This window comes from Mobula hypostoma, chromosome 21, assembly GCF_963921235.1.
Source record: "Mobula hypostoma chromosome 21, sMobHyp1.1, whole genome shotgun sequence".
NCBI classification, from domain to species: Eukaryota; Metazoa; Chordata; class Chondrichthyes; order Myliobatiformes; family Myliobatidae; genus Mobula; species Mobula hypostoma.
In genome coordinates, this window is record NC_086117.1 from 23,785,286 (window position 1) to 23,801,754 (window position 16,469).

Genomic DNA, 16,469 nt, shown 5'->3' on the forward strand with positions numbered 1-16,469 from the left:
CAAAATGAACCACTTCATACCTATCTGAGTTGAAGTCCATCTGCTGCTTCTCAGCCCAGTTCTGCATCCTATCGACGTCCTGCTGTAACCTCTGACAAACCTCCAGATTATCCACAACACCCCCAACCTTTGTGTCATCAGCAAACTTACTAACCCACCCTTCTACTTCTTCATCCAGGTCATTTATAAAAATCACAAAGAGGAGGGGTCCCAGAACAGATCCCTGTGGAACACCACTGGTCACTGACCTCCATGCAGATTACAAACCATCTACAACCAACCTTTGCCTTCTGTGAGCAAGCCAATTCTGGATCCACAAAGGAAGGTCTCCTTGGATCCCATGCCTCCCTACTTTCTGAAAGAGCCTTGCATGGGGAACCTTATCAAATGCCTTACTGAATTCCATATACACTACATCCACTGCTCTACCTTCATCAGTGTGTTTTGTTACATCCTCAAAGAATTCAATCAGGTTCATAAGCCACAACCTGCCCTTGACAAAGCCATGTTGACTATCCCCAATCAGATTATGTCTCTCCAAATGTTCTTAAATCCTGCCTCTCAGAATCTTCTCCAACAACTTGCCCACCACTGAAGTCAGACTCACTGGTCTATAATTTCCTGGTTATTCTCTGCTCCCTTTCCAGAACAAGAGAACAACATTTGCAACCCTCCAATCCTCCAGTACTTCTCCCGTCCCTATTGGTGACGCAAAGATCATCGCAAGAGGCTCAGCAATCTCCTTCCTTGCTTCCCACAGTAGTATGGGGTATATCTCATCTGGTCCTGGTGACTTATCTAACTTAAAGCTTTTCAAAAGCTCTAGCACATCCTTTTTCTTAATGTCTATATGCTCAAGCGTTTCAGTCCACTGTAAGTCATTCCCACAATTGCCAAGGTCTTTTTCCCTGCTGAATACTGAAGCCAAGTATTCATTAAGTACCTCCGCTAGCTCCTCTGACTCCATGCACACATTTCCACAATCGCACCTGATTGGTCTTATTCTCACACGCTCGTCCTCTTGCTCTTCGCATACTTTTTTTGCCACTCTAGGGCAGCTTGAAGATCTTACTACAAACTATCTTACCTCAGTGTTCAACTTTTAATAGATGCTCCAAGTAAACCATAATAGTCTTAGGCTTTATTCCTTTCAGAATATATTGATGTGAGTTCTTAACTTTATTGTTGAAGTTTATCTGTTTCAGTTACAATCAGGACTGATGTTTTATCAACTCTGAATTTACCTCAAAAGAACAGAACTTTAATGATTATGATGCAAATATACAATCTACATGCATACAAACATTAGTAACAATGATATATTTCATGTATACAGTCTGTAATCCTGATTTTAAAGCCAACAATGTAAACCTAATTTGGGCAAAGGATGGTTTGAAATTCTGGAATTTATTGCACTAGTACAGTAGTTCATTAGTCCAAAAAATAATTCTATGTCAATAATTACAGAAAATTGAGAACTATTCTTCCAAGCAATTAAAATGGCATACAGCAATACTGTCCTTCTAATATATTTCCAGGTCCTTTAATGAAACCGATTATACGATAGATATCTTCACAAGCTCTTTGTGCCATTTCACAATCAGACAACAAGTTGACACTCCATATTTAGGCAAAATTGGCAGTAATTGCTCTGTTGTTATAAGGCACTAAACCTGGCTCAACAATGAAGAACTTTCAAAATTGATCATAATTATTATGTTCAGGACATTATAATAATAATACATTAACACTTAGAAGTCATGGAAATTTGACTCAAACTATAGTGTAATAACCACTGGGTCATGCTAGTAGCTTAACTTAAACATAGCATTTTAGGATTTTACTTTATGCCCAGCATCAGAGACAAACAGATGGTCCCACATCTGAAGCACTATATAGCTCTCAATACATGAAATGATTCTGAGATGACGCTGCATTTTCAGAAGACTAATCATTGGAAGTACAAAAGAAACAATTGATAGTCAATAACCTTACTCTCTACCTTTTTGCCCAATTGCAAAATTAATGTAAATAGACGTATCTGTAATACTTTAAAGTGCTTGTGCAGGCTGTGTTCTGTCTGCTTTGGTAATTATTAATTGCTTGCTACCGTTTACGTATAAGAATGTCCCAGTTGTCTTTCCAGCGCAGTGCCGTTAACTCTGATGCTGAAAGAGCTGGGTACCCATAGGTGAGAGGACTAAATGTTTGATACACAAAGTAGACAGAAGAGATCCAAGCTAAGACCACAGCACTGAATGTGTTTCTGGAGACAGAAGACCTGAAATAAGAACAATGGCAGTTTAGAATTTCATACAACTAATGCTACATTAGAATTAAAGCTCTGTTATAAAATCATGTTCTATTGTTGAGTTAGTTATTGTAAATATAAGAACATTGAACTGTCCACTCAAAAGATGAGTAAATTATTAAAATATGAAGTACACACCTGAGTACGTGATTGTGAATATGCTCAAGGACGATAGGCAGGAGAAGGATTTTGAAAGTGAGACCTGGCAGGTAGTGATACAGAAAAAGAGTTTTCTCCATCAAGAAGAAAGGCAGATAATTAACAGCCCATCCTCCAGTACAGACAGCTCCAGCCAGTACCAAATGATCCCAGGAATCTAACAGAATAAGAATATAAATAATGAGAATTCTGAACAACAATGAGACACCAAATACAGTATACTCTGGTTAATTGAGACACATCAGGACCAGTAAAATTAAATGGCGGCCCCAATTAGCTGAAGTTTAATGGAAATAGTACTACCATGAGTAACTAATTATGAACTTATGAAATACAAAACAAATTAGAACACTACCACTATTACTACGGTACTATAAAACTGTATTATTTCCTAATAATTATTGATGGAGGAATTCATACAGTGTATGCTGCCATGTTCCTTTGATTGACAGTAAATGAACAAAAATCTGTGCAGACACCTAGTGTAGATAATGGATTGCCTACATTGCCTCCCTGCATGAAGTAGTGTCAAAAATCACTGCTTTTTAATTTGGCATTGGTCAGTTCAAATGAATAATGTAACACAAGCATACACAAACTATACTAATTAAAAACTGTTCAATCTAGTTTCTAGTTTGAAACTGCTGCATCCTCCAAATCGTAATTTTAATTGTAACATTCAGGAAAATTGCCGATACCTTTAAATTCTTTGTAGTTCCTAACTTGCTGAAGTGAAGAAATTGTTTCATTTTCACTCCCAGCTGTTTCTCGCATTTCTGAGCCTGAATGCTTGAAACCACAGTGAGCAAAACAATTCTGAATTATCTTACTGCTTATTTCTCAACAACTATCGGGGACAAAAGTCACTGATTTTTGAACACAAACACACATAACTAACAATACTTAAAAACTGTTTACTCTAAGTACGGTGTAATGTCCGAAGCCCACACAAGTGCTCGTGACTGATGCTTAAGCACAGGGATGACTGGCTGTGCTTTATCTGCAGCCCTCTTTCTCCACTTCCTGTATTGAGAGTCCTTGACTGTACTACTGTGGAGCCAATTGAATTACCACAAAGACTGAAAAGTTAAACTTACTGTATACAAAATTAACATCCTCAGAAAATTATTGAAGTACCAATTAAGCGCATAGTGTCCCAAATAAAGGAATTTAAAGGAAATCCCAGCAACTTTCTTGATTATCTTTTGCTCTTTAAGAGTTGTCCCAAATAAGTGGCTGCCATGATTAACCAAGGGCCCAATTAACCGGAATCCACTGTATATAATATTATGGGCATATCAGACTTGAATAACTTGATCAATATGAATTTGCCCAAAACTAATAATTAGCAATGTTTTTGACTGTTGAATTCCAGATTTTTCTTTAATACTGAAAGCTAATAGTACCTTAAACCAAAATACAAAGTAAAATAAGTACAAACTGGGAGGTTGGTGAAAAGACTATAATCAGTAAGTAATCTTGTATTGTCGTCAAACTCCATGAAGCAAATTTTGCTGGGGAGAACACACGCATGATGCTTTCGACCTGCAGAGCTGATTAAAAACTGTCTACAACATGGTAAATAATTACATGACTCACTGCTGTTTAACTTCTATATTGTCAACAAATAGCAGCAACCTTGTAGGTATTGGACTAGACAAGTTAAACTATAAAGCTAAGTGGCATGGTCACATTCTGGCAGAGTGTTAATGAGTTTAAATTTATCGCACACATAACACCAGTTTTAATTTTATTTTTAAAGGCTTGCCCTCAAGATCGGACAGTTCTGTCAAAGTCATCTCTAGAGAAGATCCCTATTTACACTGTTTTTGCTTTTTTTTTTAAAAAAGAAATGGAATTTGAGAGTCCACTGAATTTGCAAACCACATATGGATGTCAACTGCCTTCTCTGAACGACATTCAGGAATGAGTTCTTAAAAAAAAAATCCCAAAATGATAAACTCAATTTTATAAGTTGCCACAATTGGACTGGAACTTCATAGCTGTAAATATTTTAGTACTTTAACCACTATTAGTATGTTGCACTTCCAAGACGAATGTAGACTAAGGCAGATAGATACATTATCACTTTTAAAATAGTGCAAATGTCCCCTTTGATAAAGTAAACGAGTTTCTGGTTCTACATATGACTGAGAGCAACAACTAAACAAACAACTAAGTTACCTTCACACTGGGAGTGCTGCACTAATTCAAATAAAGAGTTAAATTGAAACTATAACTATTCCTTCAGATTGATGTATCCTGTAGTCACTATTTTGAAGCAGCAGGTTAAAATCTCCCCCCATGTACCCCACACACCCCTCACTGATATTTGCACTTCAACATCAACCTCAATCAAATAGCTTATCTGGTATCTACCACATTTGCTGTTTTAGGGACATTGCTGTGTGCAGAACCAGCAGATGCAAAGAGCTTTGGGATCTGAGGTCACCGAGTTTGTTTTGAAACAAGATATTGTTTCTTGTTACTTGAAGGAAAAACACTTATCTGTAAACGTACTGTTCAGAAAATATCAATTTTTCAAAAAGCTTACCTTGTGGAATTGTGTAGATTCTCCTGCGCTGGTGTAGTAGATACCAGAAGAAGAGTGTTGTATAAACAAGAATTCCAACAGTTGCTGTTGACCACGTTGCTATATTTCCAATCAACTGGATCTGTGCCTGCGGAATAGTCAAAACAATAAAGTAATACCAATAATTTTACATGTTCAAGATGATAGTGCTAATAAGGCTAATAAAGTAAGCTCTTTGTATTCCTGGAATTATACTATAACCATATAACAATTACAGCACGGAAACAGGCCATCTCGGCCCTTCTAGCCCGTGCTGAACTCTTACTCTCACCTAGCCCCACTGAACTGCACTCAGCCCATAACCCTCCATTCCTTTCCTGTCCATATAGCTATCCAATTTACTGATTGGACTTGAATCATGTATTCATTCAAATTGAAAATGCTGTCTAAAATTGCTTCATGGAGTTAAATCTGCATAGGAATGCAAAATAAACAAAGTGAACTAATTAAAGGAACACAGTTCTTTCGCACTTTACCCAGCTACATCACTCTGCCTTCGACGGGCTGAAGTAGGACTCACGCTTATTATTTTCCTCATTCAGTCTCGGATCTCAGTTAAATTTTGTAGGGAATTTAGTCAATTAGAATTAACACCACTGGCATATGTCTGAAATTTATTGTTTTGCAGCAGCAGTATATTGCAATACATAATAATTAAAACGTATAAATTACCATAAAATATATATATAAAAAATTAAGTAGTGCAAAAAGGGAGGGAAAAATGGTGAGGTAGTGTACATGGGTTCATTTTCCATTCAGAAATCTGATGGTGGAGGGGAGGAAGCTGTACCTGAAATGTTGAATATGTGACTTCAGTCTCCTCAAGAATAGCAATGAGAAAAGGGCATGTCCTCAATGATGGATGCCGCCTTTTTGAGGCATTGCCTTTCGAATGTGTCCTCAATGCTGGTGAGCCTAGTGCTCATGATGGTGCTGGCTGAGTTTACAACTTTCTGCAACTTTTAAACGACTTAAAGCAAAGTTGCTTATTGAAGTATCCACGTCTGTGACTGTGGATTTAAGCTGTAGTAGTCCTAAACGGGAATATTTGATGACTCCCTTCAGAGCTACATGCAAACAGTCACCACTTACTGGCACCATAATGAGCTAATGGTGACAAAGGTATTCCCACTAAATGAAGGAGTGCATCTAAGGGAGAGAGAAGTACCTGCCGAGAGGATCATTCCCATTGGAAATTTCTGATCAACGTAACGTAATCAAAAGGAAAAAAGTTCTAAGCTACCACAGTTCATCTTTCGTTGTTAAGTTAGATACAGAACAACTGCAAGGTTGGTAATAATCATTTCCTCAGTATAGTTTGTGGTGTAACCAAGGAAATAAATTTGTATCAATTTTGGAAGCAAATATGCTTTAGTCTTAGCTAATAAGATACTATCTTCTATACACAAAATGATGGAGGAACTCAACTTTTTCTCTCCAGTCCTGCTGAAAGGTTTCGGCCCAAAACATCAACTGTACTTTTTTCCATAGATGCTGTCTGCTGAGTTCCTCCAGCATTTTTAGTGCGTTGCTTGGATTTCCAGAATCTGCAGACTTACTCTTGTTTACTGTCTTCTATAGACTGCCTGGCTTTTTACTCCAAAATGCTAATATATATACATCTGTATGTATAAAAAGGTAAAGGCTATAATCAAAAAAGTACAGAAACAAACTGCCAATATCACAAATAAGTTTTTTCAATAAATCAGTACATTGGTGCTGGGGTGGAGCCAGTAAGCAATATTGGTGTCCATGTTTATCCACTCTAGAGGGGAAGAACTGTACTTGTGTTCAGTCTCTTCATTCTTCAACATCAACATCTTCAGCTGAAGAAAATAAAAACAGGAGTTGTATTAGAAAGAATTTACCACACAGATACAGATGAGTCAGTATGTACCAGTAATCCCACCTAATTTAAGTTTAAACTTACCTCAACAGGCATCTAAAGATGTATTTATACTCAAAGGAGATTGACAGTTCAATTGCCTTATAGTTAAGATCTATGCTTGTCTGATAATGTTCCATCATTTAAGCTTGGGATACTAATTTAAAAGAATCAGGAGTGAAAAATATCAATAGGATCTACTGCTCATTTCATTAGCTGGCACTTGTCAGATTTGGAAGTCCAGAGCTTTGGCCAGGTTCATATGCTACCTGAAATAGTTAATTTAAGAATTGAGGGTATATCAACAATACTTTCATACAATTCCTTGCATTTACAATGCCCTGGAAGATTATTCAGCCCCACAACAACTTTCACATTTTACTGTCTCATTTTCTAAATTTTAAAATATATTGAATTAGGATTTTAAGTTAATCTACAAAACATCGTGCATCATGTCAAAGCAAAAGAAAAATTCCAAGCCCTGTCAACAATTCACTAAAAATTGAAAGCCAAAATTATGTTTGAAGTTGTAGTCATCCCCTTTGTAATTACTGCACTAACTTTCCTCAAGTGCAATACTGTATACTACTTTACCTACTCACCCAATTTGCTGATGTAGAATATTCAAGGATCACCTATTTTCAATGAATTCATAAGAATAAATATACAGGTGTCCCCCGCCATCCGAAGGCAGAGCGTTTCTATGAAACGGTTCATAAGCCGAAATGTCGTAAAGCGAAGAAGCAATTACCATTTATTTATATGGGAAAATTTTGTGAGCGTTCGCAGACCCAAAAATATCCTACCAAATCATGCCAAATAACACATATAACTTAAAATAACAGTAACATATAGTAAAAGCAGGAATAATATGATAAATACACAGCCTATATAAAGTAGAAATACTTTTCCACTATCATTGCCGGCACTGTTCGCCGAAGCGAAAATCTCACGCAAGCGCTGTTGGCAAAAGCACTCTCTCCAGTAACCTTTAAGCTATGAAGCTGCCAAATCATACCAAATAACACGTAAAAATACACAGCCTATATAAAGTAGAAATAATGTATGTACAGTGTAGTATCACTTACTGGAATTGGGAAAGCACAGAGCACACTGATGATGGTGTGTTAGACTGAATCGTCGCAGGCTGGGGTGGTGCAGTGGCCTCCATCCTCCAGGCCGCCAACCGATACATTGCTGCGAAGCATGCAGGGGTCCTAGTGGTAGCCAGAAGGCACACAGCACATCTTTAAGTTAAAAGCCGAAATAAACATGCTAATTAATTACGTGCCGCCCGACACGTAACTATCGGCCCAGATCAGTGCTGATTGCATCGCCTCTGATCTGGGCCAACATTTATGTGTCGGGCGGCACCTAATTAATTAACATGTTTATTTCGGTTTTTTTCTTAAAGATGTGTTGTGTGCCTCCCGGCTACCGCTGCATTCTCTGTGAATCGGTATTTGACCGCGGCCCAGGGGTTGGGGTGGTGGGACACTGGGGTGTCATCTCATCGTCGTCTGTTTCCATTAGAGCAGGCAGCTCATTTTCTCCTATGACTGCCCGCCTCGATGTCGAAGGTCGAGGTTCATCGTCTGCCGTGGCTGATGTGGAAGGCTTGCTTGACTGCTGAGCCTCGTGCATTTTTCTATCATAGTTCTTTGTAAGCACTCAAACCATCCTGCAAATATCCCCTAAACCTACGCACCCTTTCAAAGTTAAAGTCGTACTTTATCATTGCAGCGAAAATCTCACGCAGTTGCTTCATGTTCATTTCGCTACTGCATTCAGTTTCGATTGTTATCCTTTCCCTCTTCCAATTGCATCAGCTCTTCATCTATCAGTTCTTGGTCATGGGATGCCAAAACCTCTTCAACATCATCTTCATCAGCTTCCACAAGCCAAACTCACGTTGTCCTTACTTCGTTCATCACGATCAAAACGCTTAATTATGTCTAGTTTTACGCTAAGTGTAACACCCTTACGAGCTCTTTCAGGCTTTTCCAATACCTCAGATCTCATCTTGCAAACGGCTGCTCACAGGCACGTGTTAAAGCAATGCTGTTCCGAATCTGGGGGAGAGCGGCTGCTCGGGGTGCGTGCTGCCTTTTATCACGCGCTGATTTTTTCGCACGCTGATTTTTTATCGCGCGCTGATCTTTTTTGTAACAGTGAAAACACCTTCTGTTAGCGAAAACAGGGTACTAACATAGGTTTTTCGTAACAGTGAGGTTTTGTAAAGCGAATGTTCGAAAAGCAGGGGACACCTGTACCACCTTTCTGTAAGGTCCAACTATATGGTAAATTTTCAAAAGACCAAACCAAAATGAAGACAAAAGAGCATTCAAGACAGGTCAAGAAAATGAAAATAGGGAAGCACAAATCTGGGAAAGGGTATAAGACTATTTCAAAAGGCTCTGAACATATCTCAGTGCAATCCATCAATAAAAGAGGAAAAAAATAAGAAACCACAGCCACACTGCCTAGGTCCTGCCATCCGTCTAAACTTAGTCGCCAGAGAAGAACAGCACTCGTAAGAGAAGCTACTGTGATGCCAACAACCACTGAGTGAGCTGTAGAAGTCAGTGCCTACAAAAGGACATGAAGTTCATAGCTCCACAATCTCTAAGGCCTTGCACAAAAAGGAAGAGTGGCAAGGAAGAAGCCCTGGCTTTAGAAAAAAAGCATATCCTTTGCAAAGCATCACTTAGAGGATACTGTAAGATGTGGAAGGTCTTGTAATTGGGTGAGACTAGAATGAAACTCCCTCCACATCGTCCTATCACATGCACCAGCGGTGACATAGAGTGAATCTCCCTCCACACCGTCTAATCACACACTCCCGGGGTCAGACATGGAGTGAACCTACCTCCATGCAAGTGGAACTTCTTGGCCTCAGCACTAAGCGGTATGTGTGGTGTAAATCTAATACTACGCATCAGCCAGGTAACACCACCCCTACTGAAGAGTACAGTGGAGATAGCATCATGCTATGGGAATGCTTTTCAGCAGCAGGGACTAGAAAATTGGGTTAGGATTGATGGCAAGAAGAATGCCACTAAGTACAGAGAGATCCTGAATAAAAACCTGCTATCCTTTGCCAGAAAGCTTGGGGAGAAGTTTATCTTCCAACAGAACAATGACCTAAAGAGCACACTGCCAGAGCCATCATGGAGTGGCATCAAATGAAGAAAATTGATGCCCTTAAGTAGCCCAGTCAGAGTTTTGACTTCAACCCAATCGAACATCTCTGGCAAGAATTCAAGATTGCTGTCCTTCGCTGCTCCTCAACTAACCTGGCACAGCTTAAGCACTTAGCAAGGAGGAATGGGCAAATCTTGCTCCACCATATCGTGCAAAGCTAATAGAGACTTATCCTAAAGGACTACTGGCTGCAATAGCTGCGAGAGGTGGTTCAACTAAGTATTAAGCAAAAGACGATGGATACTTTTGAACTGCTGACATATCAGTTTTATCATGCTTTAAAATTTTCCCTGTTTTTTGGGCCCTACTGTGGAAAAAAGGGGCACGTTTATTCACAAATAAAAATTTAGTTAAATTGATCAAAGTCCCTGGTTGTAATACGTATTTATGTGAACAAAGGACTGGGGACTGAATACTTCTACAAGGCACTGCATATAGCAATAGAGAATGTAGAAAACTGTTCCAACACTTACAGACACTAGATTTAAAAATGCAAGTGTAATTTTGAAAGACAGTATGAGTAGGGCAAATCATTTTAGGGCACTTATCCATATTAGCAAAAAAAAATCAATAATGAAAAGCTTTAGGTTTCAAATTCTCCCATTGTTTCAAATGTTCAATAACCATGTCAGGTCTCAAATCATTCAATACCAGAAGACCAAGTAATTCAGAACTACATTCAAGGGGGAGATTAATTTTAAGGATGGTTTTTAAAAGAGAACAGAGGGATTTAGGGAGAGAATGCCAGAGTTAACAGTAAAGCTGACAGAAATGAACAAGGGATAGAGATGGAGGATAAACAAAAATCAAGAATATAACTAGGACCATAAAAATGTTTCTATTACTTGTAATTCCAGGAATTTGGCCATAAAGCTCATGTTCTTGCTGACATCCATCCGTGCTGGAGTTTGAAGCTCTAACTCTCTCTCCTTCTGTTCCTCACCTGTGAACAGGGAAAATAAAAGTTAAATAAAACAAAGCAGACTTTGGAAATCCAAAATGATAAAGAGAAATTGATTTAAGTTTGAAAGAAACTCATTCCTTATTCCTAAACTCACATTCATTATCAACTCAGGCCAATTCCATTTCATTGACCAATAATTTAGTTAATGGTAGCTAATTGCGAGGCAGATTTAAGTGCTCAAATATCAATCTCAACAGCATGGTGAGAAAGAATTTCTTTTGCTTTTAATTCATGTTTCTAAAGTTTGGTGACAGTAATCTCTGCAAAGCAACTGTCAAATTTGACAGCTGATAAAGGGAGTATTAGAACAAGGAAGCAAATATTAATATGAAGAGATAGCTTGTAGGAATTGTTTTGAAGAGGAGGAAAAGTGGACAAGGTAAGGGAAGGAAATAATGGGGTCCTAGCAGCTGAAATCAAGGCAGCCAAACATTGGTCATGAACAGGAAGCCAGAAGTGAAGGTGAGACTGTTGCAGAATTGTTTGGGGGGTGGGGGGAAGAGAGAGAAACAAAGCATGAAGAGATTTGAACACAAGGGCGAGATTTTCTAAATCTGAGCTTGGATGCATTTGGATTTGCTTTCAGGACTTTAACTTGCTTGAACTGTTTTTGATAACCAAATACGATCAGCCTTACTTTTTCCATATCGGTGCTCTTCAACATTCCAAGCCATGTTCTGGTGATAAATCTTTGAACTTTTATCTCCAACAATCTCCAGTTGGCGGTAACCCCAATCAGGCAAAGCAATACCACTTAGCTAAATGGAAAAGTACAATTAAACATCACAGGACTTGATGTTCACAAAGTAGAGAATAACTGGAAATGGCACTGATCATGCAAACCATTTTTTTTTTACAGAAGATGAAAGAAATTAAAGCATAAGTTTTGCCAAATGAAAACCTCTCCCAACAGCAAAATGGAGATTAATATTTAAGATATAATTATCTGGATAGTTAATTACATTTAAGAAGGAATACATGATTAATTACAATCTAAAAGTTAATTTTGTGTATTCAGTTTCCTAATAGAAAACACACACAATCTGATCTACATATTTATCCTTAGGTGTTGATTGCTATTGAATAAGCATCTGAAGATGCTAATTCAGAAAAGCAGCACCCATCATTAAGGACCCCCACCATCTACGACATGTCCTCTTCTCATTGCTACCATCAGGAAGGAGGTACAGAATCCTGAAGGCACGACTCAACTACTCAGGAACAGCTTCTTCCCTCTGTCATCTAATTTCCAAATGGACACTACTTCACTACCTTTTTTATTTCCTATTTTTTGCTCTACTTTTTAACTATTTAATATATATGTATACTTACTGTAATTCACAATTTTCTTTTTTCTCTATCATATATTGCATTGTACTGCTGCCGCAAAGTTACCAAATTTCATGACATGTACCAGTGATAGTAAACAGCATGGTGAGAAAGAATTTCTTTTGCTTTTAATTTATGTTTCGTCTGTTGTAGCGGGCGACGGAGTAGGGGAAGACAGAGTAGGAAGGCTTTGGCTCCTGAGGCTTCGGCGAGCAGAGGCTGAGGACGAGCTTCACTCCAAGTGAGGTAAGGCCGGGTAAGTTCCTTTAAAAGGAGAACGGTCTGCAGCGGTATTTTATTTGAAGCAAGGAAGGCGGCGAGGCTGTAGCTCATTAAGTGAGCTAGGGCAGTAGCAATAGTTGTTTTAACAACTCCGAAGGAAAGAGCGGCACCACTGCGCAGACGTGTGACGTCAGCCAGGTGAGCACCGAGCGTTTAAAAAGAGGACCTCCCTATCCAGCGGGCAGTGGAGTGAGTGGTAGCAGAGTGAAAGGGCTTTGGCTGAAGTGAGCAGAGGCTGAGGAGGAGCTTGCTCCCAGTGAGGTCCATACCACTCCCGAGGCAGTCGACAACGTTCCACGTCCACATTTCAAAAGTTGAGGCAACGTATTGAGTAGGTCATGACAGCTGAGATCGGCCCCGTGGTTTGTTCATCCTGCAGCATGTGGGAAATCAGGGATACTTCCAGTGTCCCTGACGACTATGTGTGCAGGAAATGTGTCCAGCTGCAGCTTCCGGCAGACTGCATTGAGTGGCTGGAGCTGCGACTGGATTCATACTGGAGCATCCGCGATGCTGAGAAAGTCGTGAATAGCACGTTCAGTGAGTTGGCCACACCGCAGGTAAAGGCTACACAGGCAGAAAGGGAATGGGTGGCCACTAGACAGCATAGCAGTAGGCAGGTAGTGCAGGAGTCCCCTGGGGTCATCTCCCTCCTAAACAGATATACTGTTTTGGATACTGTTGGGGAAGATGTCTCATCAGGGGAAGGCAGCAGCAGCCAAGTTCATGGCACCATGGGTGGCTCTGCGGCACAGGAGGGAAGGAAAAGGAGTGGGAGAGCTATAGTGATAGGGGATTCGATTATAAGGGGAATAGATAGGCGTTTCTGCAGCCACAAACGAGATTCTAGGAGGGTATATTGCCTCCTTGGTGCAAGGGTCAAGGATGTCTCTGAGCGGCTGCAGGACATTCTGGAGTGGGAGGGTGAACAGCCAGTGGTCGTGGTGTACTTAAGTACCTACGATATAGGTAAAAAACGGGATGAGGTCCTACAAGGTGAATTTAGGGAGTTAGGAGATAAACTAAAAAGTAGGACCACAAAGGTAATAATCTCTGGATTACTACCAGTGCCACGTGCTAGTCAGAGTAGAAATAGGAGGATATATAAGATGAATACGTGGCTTGAAAAATGGCGCAAGGGGAAGGGATTCAAATTTCTGGGGCATTGGAACCAGTTTTGGAGGAGGTGGGACCGGTACAAACATGACAGTCTGCACCTGGGCTGGACTGGAACCAATGTCCTAGGGGAAGCATTTGCTACTGTTGTTCAGGAGGATTTAAAATAATGTGGCAGGGGGATGGGAACAAGTGCAGAGAGACAGAGGAGTGTAAAATGAGGATAGAAGCAAAAAGTAGTAAGGTGAAAAGTAAAAGTGGCAGGCAGGCAAATCCAGGGCAAAAATCAAAAAGGGCCACTTTTCAACATAATTGTATAAGGGCTAAGAGTGTTGTAAAAGCAAGCCTGAAGGCTTTGTGTGTCAATGCAAGGGGCATTCGTAACAAGGTGGATGAATTGAACGTGCAGATAGTTATTAATGAATATGATATAGTTGGGATCACAGAGGCATGGCTCCAGGGTGACCAAGGATGGGAGCTCAACATTCAGGGATATTCAATATTCAGGAGGGATAGACATGACAGAAAAGGAGGTGGGGTAGCGTTGCTAGTTAGAGAGGAGATTAACGCGATAGAAAGGAAGGACATTAGCCAGGAGGATGTGGAATCGATATGGGTAGAGCTGCATAACACTAAGGGGCAGAAAATGCTGGTGGGAGTTGTGTACAGGCCACCTAACAGTAGTAGTGAGGTTGGGGATAGCATTAAACAGGAAATTAGAAATGCGTGCAATAAAAGGAACAGCAGTTATAATGGGTGACTTCAATCTACATATAGATTGGGTGAACCACATTGGTAAGGGTGCTGAGGAAGAGGATTTCTTGGAATGTATGCGGGATGGTTTTCTGAACCAACATGTCGAGGAACCAACTAGAGAGCAGGCTATTCTAGACTGGGTATTGAGCAATGAGGAAGGGTTAGTTAGCAATCTTGTCATGAGAGGCTCCTTGGGTAAGAGTGACCATAATATGGTGGAATTCTTCATTAAGATGGAGAGTGACATAGTTAATTCAGAAACAAAGGTTCTGAACTTAAAGAAGGGTAACTTTGAAGGTATGAGACGTGAATTAGCTAAGACAGACTGGCAAATGATACTTAAAGGGTTGACGGTGGATATGCAATGGCAAGCATTTAAAGATCGCATGGATGAACAACAACAATTGTTCATCCCAGTTTGGCAAAAGAATAAACCAGGGAAGGTAGTGCACCCGTGGCTGACAATGGAAATTAGGGATAGTACCAATTCCAAAGAAGAAACATACAAATTAGCCAGAAAAAGCGGCACACCTGAGGACTGGGAGAAATTCAGATCCAGCAGAGGAGGACAAAGGGCTTAATTAGGAAAGGGGAAAAAGATTATGAGAGAAAGTTGGCAGGGAACATAAAAACTGACTGTAAAAGCTTTTATAGATATGTGAAAAGAAAAAGATTGGTTAAGACAAATGGTAGGTCCCTTATAGTCAGAAACAGGTGAATTGATCATGGGGAACAAGGACATTGCAGACCAATTGAAACATACTTTGGTTCTGTCTTCACTAAGGAGGACATAAATAATCTTCCAGAAATAGTAGGGGACCAAGGGTCTAGTGAGATGGAGGAACTGAGGGAAATACATGTTAGTAGGGAAGTGGTGTTAGGTAAATTGAAGGGATTAAAGGCAGATAAATCCCCAGAGCCAGATGGTCTGCATCCCAGAGTGCTTAAGGAAGTAGCCCAAGAAATAGTGGATGCATTAGTGATAATTTTTCAAAACTCTTTAGATTCTGGATTAGTTCCTGAGGATTGGAGGGTGGCTAATGTAACCCCGCTTTTTAAAAAAGGAGGGAGGGAGAAACCGGGGAATTATAGACCGGTTAACCTAACATCAGTAGTGGGGAAACTGCTAGAGTCAGTTATCAAAGATGTGATAGCAGCACATTTGGAAAGCGGTGAAATCATCGGACAAAGTCAGCATGGATTTGTGAAAGGAAAATCATGTCTGACGAATCTCATAGAATGTTTTGAGGATGTAACTAGTAGAGTGGATGGGGAGAACCAGTGGATGTGGTATATTTGGATTTTGACAAGGTCCCACACAGGAGATTGGTGGGCAAACTTAAAGCACATGGTATTGGGGGTATGGTATTGATGTGGATAGAGAATTGGTTGGCAGACAGGAAGCAAAGTGTGGGAATAAACGGGACCTTTTCAGAACGGCAGGCAGTGACTAGTGGGGTACCACAAGGCTCAGTGTTGGGACCCCAGTTGTTTACAATATATACTAATGATTTAGACGAGGGAATTAAATGCAGCTTCTCCAAGCTTACGGATGACACAAAGCTGGGCAGCAGTGTTAGCTGTGAGGAGGATGCTAAGAGGATGCAGGGTGACTTGGATAGGTTCAGTGAGTGGGCAAATTCATGGCAGATGCAATTTAATGTGGATAAATGTGAGGTTATCTACTCTGGTGGCAAGAACAGGAAAACAGATTATTATCTGAATGGTGGCCAATTAGGAAAAGGGGAGGTGCAACGAGACCTGGGTGTCATTGTACACCAGTCATTAAAGTGGGCATGCAAGTACAGCAGGAGGTGAAAAAGGTGAATGGTATGCTGGCATTCATAGCAAGAGGATTCAAGTACAGGAG

At 40.1% G+C, this 16,469-nt stretch overlaps 1 protein-coding gene across 3 annotated transcripts in view; it reads right to left on the minus strand.

Annotated features, from left to right (window-relative positions):
• Positions 1-665: 665 nt before the first annotated feature.
• The window catches only part of pomt1 (protein-O-mannosyltransferase 1), a 56,664-nt gene continuing 40,860 nt past the window's right edge, over positions 666-16,469 (minus strand). For 2 of the 3 annotated variants that reach the window (XM_063073632.1, XM_063073631.1), the window contains exons 15-20: positions 11,754-11,874; positions 10,998-11,095; positions 6,776-6,889; positions 5,025-5,151; positions 2,450-2,627; positions 669-2,281 (exon numbers count right to left, since the gene is read on the minus strand). In XM_063073632.1, the coding sequence (XP_062929702.1) occupies positions 2,107-2,281; positions 2,450-2,627; positions 5,025-5,151; positions 6,776-6,889; positions 10,998-11,095; positions 11,754-11,874 (813 nt within the window). In that variant the 3' untranslated portion in view covers positions 669-2,106. Of the gene's footprint in view, positions 2,282-2,449; positions 2,628-5,024; positions 5,152-6,775; positions 6,890-10,997; positions 11,096-11,753; positions 11,875-16,469 lie in introns of all 3 variants that reach the window. The other variant, XM_063073633.1, reaches the window with a different exon arrangement.